General features: G+C 38.4%; 1 protein-coding gene across 1 annotated transcript in view; it reads left to right on the top strand.

Annotated features, from left to right (window-relative positions):
• LRP1B (LDL receptor related protein 1B) overlaps positions 1-13,752 on the top strand; it is a 271,488-nt gene that overhangs the window by 187,087 nt on the left and 70,649 nt on the right. The window contains exons 55-60 of the mRNA XM_066323173.1: positions 3,034-3,222; positions 3,986-4,134; positions 8,038-8,131; positions 9,207-9,323; positions 9,501-9,620; positions 11,946-12,065. Coding sequence (XP_066179270.1) covers positions 3,034-3,222; positions 3,986-4,134; positions 8,038-8,131; positions 9,207-9,323; positions 9,501-9,620; positions 11,946-12,065 — 789 coding nt within the window. The remainder of the gene's footprint in view (positions 1-3,033; positions 3,223-3,985; positions 4,135-8,037; positions 8,132-9,206; positions 9,324-9,500; positions 9,621-11,945; positions 12,066-13,752) is intronic.

Here is a 13,752-nt window from a genome sequence, read left to right as displayed (position 1 = left end):
TGCTCCATCAGATAATCAGGTGTAAAAATTATCTCAGTCTTCTGTTCATTTTTGTTTGGTCATTCACAATTGATGGGAACTCTAAATTCTATAACCACTTACATGTCAACAGTTCTGATGTTTCCTTGCATATAACACACTAAAAGTCAAAGAAAAATTGTATTCAGCCATGATAGAACTATTCCTTAAACAGTAAAGTAAGTCAGAATTGGTTGCCTTTCAATGCCTGTTTTCAGAAAACTCTCTCAGGCTTTACAGGTTTATCTTCTACTAGAAAATACATTGAGTGTTATGGTCAGCTTAGAAGAAATTTTATAAGGTCTTTTTGTTATGTAATTATTTTTAATTCTTCTTTCATAAGAATTTTATATTTTTGTGGTTACTGTAGAATTTTTATAAGATGTATTTGTCCAGTTATTCTGTACTTATTTTCTGGTTTGCTTCAAGTGCATTTTCATTTGCATATATTTGTACTATTCATTGCTTTCTTAATTAATTTTTTAATAACTTTCTCTGCATTTCACAACATAATACACGTAGCTTTTACAGCTTTAAATGGTGCAAGTTTGTGTTGATCGTGACCTAATGAAAAGTTAATGCAGAAGCCCATTAAAATTATAGAGTTGCTCAGAAATAAAAATAGCAAGAGGACAAACAGCAACCGGAATCTGTGAGAGTTAAGCCATTGACAGTTTCAACTTCACACCTATAAATGGTAATAATAGGAACCACAGCTTTTAGAAACAAATATATTTTGTCATTTTTTTTAAAGAACACAAGATGAGGAGAGTCTAATTTTTTTTTGTATTGTTACTGATAAGATGGGCTTATTTTTAAGAACTAAACTTTTAAACCTGGTGCTTGCAGAATCTTTTTTTTAATAAAAGAAAATTGTGCTTGATCTATTACCAGTTTTCTTATGTGCAGTGTTCCATGTGTAATATTTAATATTTTGTGCCACACACTTAACTTGGCTTCCCTGTTAATGCAGTGTGATGAGACAATTCAGGCAGTATATGGTAATCTCCTGAATCTTCTTTAGCTCATGAATATAAAGTTTCATCTGGATTCTGATGTGTGTCTAATCCAATGAAGGCAGGATAAATTATCTGGCCACCCACAAACATCCACACAACCACAGAGTAAGCATTTATTCATATATCTGTGCTTAGGAAATAGGCTTTGAATGTTCAAAATAAGGATGACTATTAGGTGTATTTTTCATTGGCAAAAAAACCAATAAAGGTGATGAAATCAGAATAATTTTTTCCATGTAAATCTCTCCTTTATGTTAAGGCTTTTATATGCCATTTTATTATGATTTTAAGCTTAACTTTTATCAGAAAAAGGGAAAACAGACAGATAAAATAGGATATTTTTTGTCTTTAGAGAGACTGGAGTGGGACCTTTGACATCTTTAATTTGCCAAAAGTAAAAACAAGGGTTACAGTTTATATGAACCAATGTTGTCTCAGAACTGAAGCAAAAAAAAAACCAAAATAGTTTTTATGGAAAGCTTCAGGGTCTCATTCAGGGCAGCAGTTTCTGATGTCCCGTCCTGCTTCTGCTGTCAGCCTGTTTGTATTTCATACTGGAAACATTACACAATGACACTCTACAAATCACAGAAATTACAAGATCTTGTCTTGTACTGCGCTGTATATGGAACTGCGGCAAATCTGCCTCTGTACTGAGTGCCAAAATTGAGATTTCTTTGGACTTTGGCTGATTTCTCAGAAATGCTATGAAGCTCTTTCAAAAATACCCCATTGTAATTTGGATGTGCTAGATGTGGTTCATGGAGACATGTGGAAAGAAGGGAAAATAATTTCAGGCCTAAGCAGCAAGGTCTCCTTGACCAGAGGGCAGCATGGTCTGCACTGGAGTTCAGTACTGGGAGGACTATTGGATAGAAAATTGAATTTTCTAAGTTGTTGTTCTATATACTCAGTCATCAGATCCCAGTGAGGTATGAATTGTTCCAACAGGAATTTGAGATTTGCCTGCTCGATGCCAGCACTTTCCAGGTAAAAAGATGCAGACAATGAGGTAAATGTGTTAAGGATGTGCTGGTTAAACGTGACAGTCAGGTGCTCTGCTCTGCCTTTTCACCTCTATCAGTAATTAAAGTCATTCAGCAACAAAAGATTATCATTTACAAATTAATTATTGTGGTCAGATATTCTCCTGTGACATTGATGATTTAATAATTTAACTATTGATGTTAAAGGGGAGGGGGGGGGGGGGGAGGGGGGGAAGTGGAGTTCTGTTGCTGTTTACCAAGAACAAGGAAACAAGGATTAAGGATTAAGGAATGTGCAGCAGGTGAAGAATGCTCCAAAGCTTTTTCTCCCTTTTGTTCTCCCATCCTTTTCCAAATTACGTTGGCTCATTATTTTGTGATACTGTAACTATGGACTATCATCATCACTCTGTTTATTTTTTTATATTGTATGGTTGGTAATGTTAGCAATAATCCATAAACTGGCTTACTGAAATGTTTATTTTAATGCCCCTTTTTTTTTTTTTTTTTTTTTTTTGTATTTTTTCCTGTCTCTCTTTTCAGTATATTTTGATGAAATAAAATGCTGTTAATTTTATGAAAGGATATTAAACACAGAGCATCAAGAAATGTGTTTATTTTGTTCAAGATGTTTTCTATTAACTTCTTTTCCAGTTAAAGAGCCAACTTATAATGCTTATGCAAAGGGTAGGGAAAGTTACATTTGTTCCCTATTACTTTAAAGTTTGACATTTCCTTAGTTTCAAATCTGGAGATTGTTTTTTTGACAGAAATCCTTTCATTTCCTTAACACTGACTGGGCCAACAAATTCTAAGCAAGCTGGGCTTGTCCTCAATCCACCTTCATTGTACCTGGTAATAAAGGACCCTCTGGTGCTGGGGGTGTTGTTGTCACCATAATTATTCTCAGGACATTCCACAGCAGTTGTTCTGTCAGCCTGTGCACTGGAGAATATTTTAGCTGGCAGTTTCCCAAGGGTGAGCATTAACCTGAGCATCTCTCCTTCCAGTCCCCAACCAAGACATCCCAGGGGTGATGGCACTGACCTTGTTTGAAGACTACATCTACTGGACAGATGGGAAAACCAAATCCCTCAGCCGTGCCCACAAAACCTCTGGCTCGGGCAGGCTGTCCCTGGTGAACTCGTGGCACACCATCACAGACATCCAGGTGTACCATTCTTACAGGCAGCCCGATGGTAATTATTCTGTCTCTGCTTTCTGAGCAGCACATTGATGTATTTAACTGAGTAGCCTCGTGCTCGGGTGTTGCATGCTCATTTATCTGCAATGACTGCTCTGGTTCAAATTGTGGAAGTTTTTAAATTATCCTATTTGGACATATATCTGTGATTCATGTTTTAAGCACATCCAATGTTAAATATATCTAACAAAACTTGTTCAGTAGAGAGATAATTCATATGCTCAAAAATTAATCCAAATGCTAACTGAAAGTACAAAACTGTTCAGTTGCATTACATGTTACCATTTTTTAGGAGAGGAACAGCATGTTATGAAAACTTTTAACCTGGTTCTTTGTAAAGTGTTAATATTGCAGAAGAATACTGCTGGACTGAGGGAATGTCAGAGAATGTGAGTGGTATGATTGTGTCTTCTCTGCTGATATCCCTGTATTTGAATTGTAACTGAATGCTATTTGGCAATTGACCTAGATAAGCTAATTTTTTCACTCATTATAAAAAAAAAGGAAAAAATAGGTCTTTTTTTTCTTTCTCTCATTCTTTCATTATTGAGCTTACAGCCATGGTAATAATTCATTTTTGCATACAACAGAGAATAGCTTAAAGGCAAAAGGAAGAAGTTGCCTCCGTGGGTTTTTGATTTGAGGCGTTGCATTGTAAAGACGGTACACGGAACGCGGTTTTCTTGCTCCATAAAGCAGATACCCTGAAGTGTGCTGAGATAAGAGGCTCTGATCTCCCTCCCCTGTTCTATCCACAGTGTCCAGACACGTGTGCACGCTGAACAATGGTGGCTGCAGCCACCTGTGCCTGCTGGCCCCTGGCAGGCTGCACTCCTGTGCCTGCCCCACCAACTTCTACCTGGCCGCGGACAACAAGACATGCCTGTCCAACTGCACTGCCAGCCAGGTACGGCACTGCCCTGGTGGGATGGTGTTTCTCTGCTCTTCTCCTGCCTTTAAACTGGCAGTGTGGGGGTTTCTTATCCTCTTTTCTTCCTCTTAGAGCTTGGGTTAATACACAGGAGTCGCAGTCTCATGTTTGGGCTCAGTGTTTATTCTTATCTAAAGCACGGTCTCATGAGCCGTGAGCTCTAACTAACAAGTTGGAAAATGGATGCTTCTAACTCTTTCCAAGGTTAAGCATAAACTCTTCTTAAGCATAAACCATCCAGTAATGGGACAACACCTGTACTATTTATACTTTTGACCCAATAACTGACCACCCAAGTTCTGCAATGCAGACTCTTTCACCCAATAAGAAAACACCACCAAAAACCATGAAAAAGAAGGACTCTAGACAATGCCCAAGTCCTCCATCTTGCCCCATGTATATTACTATTTGCTAAAACCTTAAATTCTAATTTTTTCACCCTGTGAGATCACACAATTCTACTCAAACTACACACCCACAACCCCAGTGCTATCACTCAGTTTTGGAAGCCTGTTCCATGGCCTCAGGTCAATTGCAGTGCTTGCTTGAGGGTCAGTGTCTTTTAGCATAGAAAGGCTGAAATTCTCAGCCTCCAGGGTTCCAACAGGAGTGCTGGCACCCAGGAAATGTGGGAGCTTTAAAAGGAGCTGAGCACTCAGGGGTATACTTAGGGTGTTTGTCTGTAAGGCTGTTAGTGGGAGATTTGCAAATGGCTTTTTCTCCAGAGAGTCAGGACTTGTTCACTTTCAAATGTCGGTGTTCCTGCCAGTCACCAGAGCAAATGCAGCTGCTAAACCTGTGAAAATAGCCTTGAAAATCATTTGTCTGAAATACCCAAATACAAAGGGTATATAAAAGTGATTTGGGATGCATGAATGAGTTTTTTGCATTGAAAAAAGAGAAAACAAGCTCAGTCCAGTGAGAAAGATTGGAAAATGATAGGCTTGTGTTAAAAACAATCCAATAGGTAAAATGGAAAAAAAATAATCAATTAAAACACTAAAGTGTGTTCCCTATTACTTAAAATCAACATTTATTACCTTATTTCTTGAAATATAAGATAGAGAAGTACAACATACTGATTACTCATAAGAGAACCACTTTGATCAAAGCCTTCAGACTGTTCTAACCAGACAATTAATTAGTTGATTGTTATAGTACATATGGCCTTTAAAGTATTTTTAGTAGTCTGATTTTCTAGTAGTTCCTTTTTATTAGAGGTGTGCTAATGACCTCTTACAATGTTCTATATCATGATGTATGATAATGATTTCCAGCATTAAGGAAAATAGTTGTACTCCTAATTTTTAGGGAGCAGTGTCTATCTTTACAAAAGAGGCACAGTTTCACTCAAATAATAATCTTACTTAAGAGATCTGCCCCCTATTTTTCTGTTTCCTTAGATGTAAATGACTTTTAAAATGGGGAATTTCTTAGAAATTTTCCCCTGTATTTAATTCCTCAAATTTGGCTTAAAAAAAAGGCACTTTAAAAAAAAATAAAAATTAAGTGACACTAGAAGCTTATTCCACGGTGAATTTATATACTAACTGTTGACTGAATGGCTTCATTCCAGTCTAATTAATTCAGTGGTAGCATGAATTCAAGAAATAGCATCACATCTTGGATACTTGAGGAGCAATATTTTATCACTTGTGGATTCCACAGAGTGGAGAGCAGAATTATGGAAAAGAGGCAGCTCCAGGCAGGAAGTTAGAGGTTGACAGTGGTTATTCATAATTTTTTTCTGGATTTGCAATCTGTTTACTGTTTGATAACTCATCAGTCTGATGGCGTCAGATGAAGAGATCAGTGAAAATTTTGTTTCTCCTTAAGATTTTCAGATGATGCTGCCAAATCAGAGCTGCTCCTACAATGTCATCATTTTTGACAGCACAGCCACCGTTTGCTATTTCTGATGGAAGGAGTAGGATTGTCCATAAACTGATCTTGCCTCTCCAGACCATCCTGCGATGGCTCATCTGGCATGAGAAATTGTTTAGTACAAATCCCATTAGGATCTTGAACACCAAAACTCCATCCATTTAAGAACCATATGGCCCTGATCCCTGCTTTTTGCAGGGTTTTGTCCCCTCATTTTAGAAGGAAATTCAAGTATTATCAAACAACGTTTAGGAGTTAGTACCTATTTCCTGGAAATAACTTCCTGATGCGGTTTTGACAGCCTGAAGTCCCTCGTGGTGAGAAGAGCGAGTAGAGAAGGCAAATAATGACAATTGTCTGAGTTTGTATTTGTCTCTTGGCCTTGGCAGCCTCCTGTTGAGCCCCTCGGAGCTGCCGATCTGTGTGGGGCAGTAACAGCTGCCCTTTAACCCAGCCAGTTTCACCCCAACTCCCTCGAGGTGGTACAGGAATAATGTAGCTCCAGCTACAGGTTCTATAACAAAAATGCCTTTGAACCCCTAATTTTTCTTGTTAGAAAAGATAAACTGAGCTGAGGCACCAAATTTAATATACCATTTAAATACAGCTTTATTGAACAATCAATGATTTTTAAAATGTGGAAAAAAAACCAAAAACTACCCAGCGACAGGACATAAAATGTCTTGCCCTTCTAAACCTTTTGGTTTTCTTCCTTTCTCTGTTCATAGAGACACCAGGTAGGAAAAACAAAATTTCTTAAAACCTGACTGATAATCTACGCAGATTTTTCTCCCTGACATGAGCCACATAATACTCAGGTTTTAGGTTTAGCTACAGAAAATTACATCAGTTCGTCCTGTTTGTTTTGTTTGCATTCTTCTTTCAGTCAGAAAAAAGGTGCAGTCACCTGAGTAGAAAGTAAATGCACAGCCTTCTTACAAAGGATTTTTCTTTTTTTTCTACAGATGTTTTATCCTTTTGAAGGTCTGGAAGGCTTTATATTTGGGTTGTTCATTTAATTCAAACAATGCAAGCAATACTGTGCTCATCACCACATATTGAGGCTCTTTAATTGTGGGTTTTTGGTCTACAAAATAGTCTACAAAAACTGAGAATTTAGATGTTTGCTTTGAATAAGACTTTTAAGAATGAAATCACAAAATGCAAGGAGCAGTTCGTGTTGGGGCATTGTAAGCCAGCATAGCACAGTCATTGAAACTACAGAGATTTTTATCACTTTGGCAATCGCAGTGCCAAACATCTGCAAATAAATAATAATTAAAAAAAGAACAATATTTAAAATACAGCTTTTGTAAAATTAACAGCCAGGAACTATCAACGCAACAATGCCTGAAGCAACGGAGCTGATTTTCATAAACCACGTTATTATTCCTGCTTATAAATAAATGAATAAATGTTAATGTAGCAGTGTGGTTTGAGGCAGTGGAGCTGCTCCTTATTTCCCAATAAGCATCTCCTGTGGAAAAGCTGCTTGGAGAGGATTCAGGATTCAGTCAGGGCCACACATCACACACACCACAGCCAGCTCAGCAGAGAGGGACAGGAAGGGGGACAAGAGGGACCATTTTCTATGATCAGTTCCTGCAAAGTCTATTCCAGCACTCCGAAGGGATCAGAAACAGAAGACCTAAAGAGGGGTCAGGAAGCAATGGTCTGAGGGCACAAGGGGGTACAGAGGGCAGGGAAAAGGTCAGTGACCTACAGGGAAAACAGGGCAAGCCCCCAGGGATACCACACCAGTGAGGAAGCAGGGAAAGAAGAGACCAGGACAACCAGGGGCACTGGGAGAGAACCAGACCAGAGCAGAACACACAGTGTCACAAGGCACCACGGGGGAAGCTTCACCTCCAGCCTGGCTGGAAAACCATGGCAGATCTTTCCAGGGCAGGATGCTGGGAATTCCCCTGAGAGCTCTGAGAGATTCCACACATTAACATGAAAGCTTTTATTCCTGTTGGCCTTTCCTCCTTGCAGTTCCGCTGCAAAACAGACAAGTGCATCCCGTTCTGGTGGAAGTGTGACACGGTGGACGACTGCGGGGACGGCTCCGACGAGCCCGCCGAGTGCCGTGAGTGTGCCATGGCTTTGGGCCTGCAAATGTAATCATTCACCAAATTTAGGAAGAGGATTATTTTGGACACTTCTGTGTCCAGCACTCTTTTAAAGTCCCTCGGTCTCTTAGTCAAGATCTTTGAAAATTCACACGTGTTTTTTGTCTTTTAGACCATTGCTTCATCCCGGTTATGTTTTCGCTAAAGGTTTTCATTTTGAAGCTGTGCTCTGAGATTGTGGAATTCTTTGCATAAATGCAAAATTCCGACAGGTTTATTTGGTTTTGGTTTGGGGCTTTTTTCTGTGTAATAAAAATGTGGGATTCTAATCTCATTTGCTCATGTTTTATTGGAATTATAGAAGTTCAGATGCACACTATTATTTACTGCAGTTTTCTGAGCAAAAACAGTGTTCTCCCTATGATCCTTGCTTTCCTCCCTTAAGCTTATGTTTGAAAAAAAATGTTCTCTGTGTTATACAATCTTCTGGTTAATTAACAGGTAATTTGATTTTTTTTTTGTATTGAAATCCCTCACCCCTGTTTTTACAATTTTATTATTAGTTCTCTTTTTCCTGCTGCGGAGTCCTCTGAAGCAACTTTTAACATAATCCTTCTACATAAGTTTTTTATTTTAAGCTACCCTGTCTTTATGTATAATATTACTGTAAAGGTACATAATTGCTCATTATTTCTAATGACAATGGCTGGAGAAGGAGCAATGTTTGGCCTTTCTTGGGAAATGGAGCTATAATGGGTCAGAGAGTTTCTTAAAAGCAGACTTGAACTCAAGTGTTTAGATCCTAAATTGCAGGTCTCTGTTGAGCTTTTGGTAGGCTTCAACCTGCAGGAGGTTTTCACTCTGAGTCATTAGCACTGTAAGTAGAGCTGCACAAAATAAAGATATCAGATTCGAAATTAGTCTTGCAATCACATGTGTACCTTTTAATTACTAATATATACTCAGATTTGGATTATAAAGAAAATACAGGTTTTACAGGTATTTTTGATTACTCCATGGGGTAAGAACAGCAATAGTGAGACTTTAACCATTCCTCTGGTAGTATTCATAAGCGGTTTTGTCTTTTCCCAGCTGAATTCAGATGTCAGCCAGGACGTTTCCAGTGTGGCACTGGGCTTTGTGCTCTTCCTGCCTTTATCTGTGATGGAGAGAACGACTGTGGGGACAATTCTGATGAACTGAACTGTGGTAGGTGCTGGTCTACACTGCAGGCTTCAGAAACAGGCCACAAATTTGGTGTAAACGTCATGTTTCACACTCTATCAATAAACGACATTTTTTCTTCATTTACCTTTGAAGTCTTGAATCTTTTAAACTTTTAATCATTTTAACTTGTTATTTTTTTTATTTTCTTTCAATTTACAGACACGCACGTGTGTCTGTCGGGGCAGTTCAAGTGCACAAAGAACCAGAAGTGTATCCCAATAAACCTGAGGTGCAATGGCCAGGATGACTGTGGTGATGAAGAGGATGAAAGAGACTGTCGTAAGTGATGCTTGGAGAATTTTGCTGTGTAGCTGTCTCTAAACAGGGAACTGGACTAAAACTCTCTGAATGCCCTCTATCTAAAACAATTTGGGGACGTGCAAACAGTTAATTCACAAGACCGGTGTGCAATGCTTCATGTACAAAAGAGCAAACTAAAATGCCATTTATTAACTCCAAATTTAAAGTCATTGCAAAGAAGAGAGGAGTATAAACAATTTCAGGCATTTAATTGGGTTTTTGACAGAGGTTGAAACATGTATTTGACTCTTAACCACCTCACAAATGACTCATCTTCCTGAGGCTTTCATCTGCCATGCCTTGCAGCAATGCATTTCAATGGAAAAAGATGTTTTTCAGAAGCTTTTGTGGGAAAAGCTGTAGATCCAAAGCTCCTTCTACGTCCTTTTTCTCTCATTGATTATTTTTACCTTTTCTGTTCCCCTTTCTCTGGGGATTTCATTAATTTATTTATGTAAGTGGATTTCCATTTGCTCAGCTTTTAGCGTAACTTACTTTTCATACATTTATTTTCACTTTACATTTCTTAGATATAAGTGGAGAAAACATTTTCAGATTTATAATGGAAATTTGTTGAGTAAGTTTGTGTCTTTGATCATTTTGCGACAAAAATGATGAGGCTGCCTTGAAATATAGCTCTGTCTTTTACTCATTTCACTGCTCAGATCTACTGCTGATCTGAGCTTCTTGTTCTGGATCAGCTTTCTCAAGGTTTGCATGTGCTGCATTTCTGCAAAGAACAAATCCTGCTCCAAGGGGAGAAAGGTTGCTAAGCATAGAAAGGCTTTGCTGATGGTCATGTTTAATGGCTGTCTTCCAAACTGCTCTGGAGTGATGTAAATACAAGTTTTGCAGAAAACATTTTATGTTTGTTTTCATGTTGGATTTCTTTAAAAACTGATTGAGAGGGATCAGATAAACTCCCATGAAAGATAAGGGAGAATACTTTTTTTTCCCTTTGGAAAGAACTGCACTTGGTGCATGGAAGGTTCCCAAAAACCTTGAGGTGTAGCTGGCAGAAGTGAAATCAGAGCAGCAGAGTCACAGCTCAGGGACTGTGAGTTCTTATTGACTCCTGGCACAAGAGAGGTAACAGGTGAGATTCTCTCTCACTCTGATGTCACCAGTCTGGGATCCATAAAATACCTTTTTTTTAGCTCTGTCGCTGTTCAGTTTTGCTTACCAAGTGACTTTTTCAAGGTCATGTTTCATGCTGAAGGTTTTCCATATGTACAGTGAAGGTCACTGTGCTGGTTTTTCCTGTAAAGCTCTGGGAAGTCCCCTGGTGACAGGTCCTAGTTGAGGAACAGGATTATTTGTTGTAGCACAGTTAGGAACATACACAAGCCTATGGAGATGTGACCCTGAAAGAAATGACACAAAATGACACACCAACTTTTAGCAAATCTGAAATTTTTCATCTTGCCAAACCCAAGAAACAAGAATAATAATATCAGGGAGCAAATTGCTGTTCAACGGGGTAGGAAAGTGTGTTTAAAGCACTACAGAATTCCTTAGGCAAAGGTGGGACAGACATTCATGTGGGGAAACATTAGCAAAGGTTTCCTGTTTTCCCCCTGTGGTCAGTTCGGCTTAAAATTATTTGGAGTACATTTACTCAACTCTGAAGAACATCCAGAATCACATGGGAGCACCGAGGATCTGATTTGGTTTTAAATAGCTGTTCTAAAGTTAATACAGTTAAACTTTAACTTAGAGCATCCTTAAAGAGCAGGCTGAAAGCTCAGCTGCATCTTTGCATCTTTTTGTTGCTGCAGAATTCATTCAAAATTTGTTGTTCTAAACTGAGAAAATGAAATATTTGTCAAACTTTTCTCAACATTTACCCAATTTAGCAGAGCACAGAATTTCACAGAAATGGTGCATAATTTTGATTCGGTTTTTGATCAAAGCATCCAGAGCTGCCTTAGTCTTATAAACTGACTCTCACAGTTTATAACTGGCATTTTAGAAAGTTAGGGAATAAAACTCTGATTTTTGCTACAGTGGTTTGATTCTATCAATGATAAGTCTGTTTGCTGTTAAAAGAATTTCAAAATAGACGCTTTTTTAAATTATATTCGTTTTACCTTAATGTTTATATAAAATAGTATATAAGAAAATGACAAAACTCTAAACAGTGTAATGTTTATATTCATGCTGTTTTATTGCAGATATTATATAAAAGGTGCTAGAGATATCCAATTTCTGATTCTTGAATCCTTAATATTTTTTTCTTTAAAACACGTATTTTGAAAATTAGCAGGATTTTCTAACTTTGATCTGGAATTCTTGTATTTAAAGCTGAAAACAGTTGCTCTCCAGACCATTTCCAGTGTAAAACAACCAAACACTGCATTTCCAAGCTGTGGGTGTGTGATGAAGACCCAGATTGTGCAGATGGGTCAGATGAAGCAAACTGTGGTGAGTATTCCAGTGGTTTTTAATCTGTTGTTGTGACTTGACATACTTTTAGGAAATGGAATTAATCATCCCACTTTTTCTATCCTCTGTCAGTGTTTGATAATACCTATCTGGAATCTCTCTGGCTCATCCAGTTCTTACTGAATGGCAATATTTGTATGAGTAGTTCATAAAATTCCTATTGTGCCACTTCTTTATTGGCAGGAGCTGTAAAAGAGGCTCTCATCTGGCATTTAGAATCATACAAGTGGCACAGAATGTAGTGGCTGTCATAGGATATGGTGACATTCTTTATTTTTCTCTCAGTTTTATCCAGTTTCTGTCAATTCAGTCTTCACTTAACTGCTGCTGAAGTTCATAAATAGTGAAAATGCAATAATTTGCAAACCCTGGTAGTTAAGGCTGATGGTATAGAAAGGTTCAGAGCAGTTTCTGACTTGGCATGGCCAACTTCTCTCTGTGACCTCCAGGGAGTTATGAGTCAGCTCTTAATGTTGTTAATAGTGAAAATAATAAATATAAATATTCTCCCTGGGAAATGGATTACAGACAAGCAGAGGCAGAGGAAGTACTGCTGGAAAATCCCTGAAGATGGGTGTCAGTGCAAGGCACACACTAACCATGTGCAGAAACACTTGTGAAACTTCCAAGACTGGTCTATAAAGCAAAACACAGAAAAATGTTCTGAGGTGAAAGAGAACAAGGCAAATATGGAACATTTAAAGCTCTCACCATTATTCATCCACACACCAGTGAATGGTTTGATGAAACACCTGTGTCTGGACAGGTTTATCTCTGGGAAAACAGTGACAGAACTACAGGCTGTAGTCAAGGACAAAGCACTGAGCTGCTTTTCCATGGATGTGTTTCAAATAATTGACACATGAGCATATATAAAAATGCTGGAAGTGGCAAATACACCTGGGAAAATGAACTTTCTCAACGCTGAAAATCCAAGACCATCATTTGAATTGCCAGGATGGGGAAAATTATTGCTGCTGTCAACTGCTGAGAAGTTTACAGTCCAAGGAATCATTTGTCTTGAGGAAACAGTGAATGTAAAGGAAATGAAGTTTCACATCCACTTATGGGCTGTTACTGAAGCAGCCCAGCACTGCTCGCTTTCTGATCTACATCACAGCTACTTTCTCCTCCACCATTCCACATCATCTGGATCTCCAACATCCTGTGACTTTCCAATTGGGACAGAATTCCGAGCTTCCAAACTGTGGATTCATATTTTGGCCAGCCCATGTGCACCCAACAGATGTGGCACAAATGGCCATAAAATAATTCATCTAGTAATGTCCTCAAGTCACAATTTAATCAGTTTTTTAAAAGAGAAGACTAAAACTGACAGTAAGTAGGAAAAAATTTGTTTAAAATAAGTACCCCACTCTAAGCCATCGTTTTGCAATAGAAAGAATGAAAATTACTCAAATGACTAAGCAGGGTAGAGAAGCAATATGTGCAGTCCCAAGCTCAACAGGTTTTTAAATCACAACACATTCAGCTGGAGGTGTTGGTTCATACCTAAGACTTATCTTGACTTTATCCTCTGGCATTGAGTGTCTAGAAAGGAAAACGTGAGCAAAGCAGGCCCCTACTGAAACTTCCCTGGATACCCTCCCATCCTCCAACAACCTGAGAATCACAAATATTGTCAGTCAAATATGTCTCTGTAGAC

Source organism: Sylvia atricapilla, chromosome 7 (genome assembly GCF_009819655.1).
Source record: "Sylvia atricapilla isolate bSylAtr1 chromosome 7, bSylAtr1.pri, whole genome shotgun sequence".
In the NCBI taxonomy this organism is placed as follows: domain Eukaryota; kingdom Metazoa; phylum Chordata; class Aves; order Passeriformes; family Sylviidae; genus Sylvia; species Sylvia atricapilla.
This window is presented reverse-complemented; position numbering and strand designations above follow the sequence as displayed.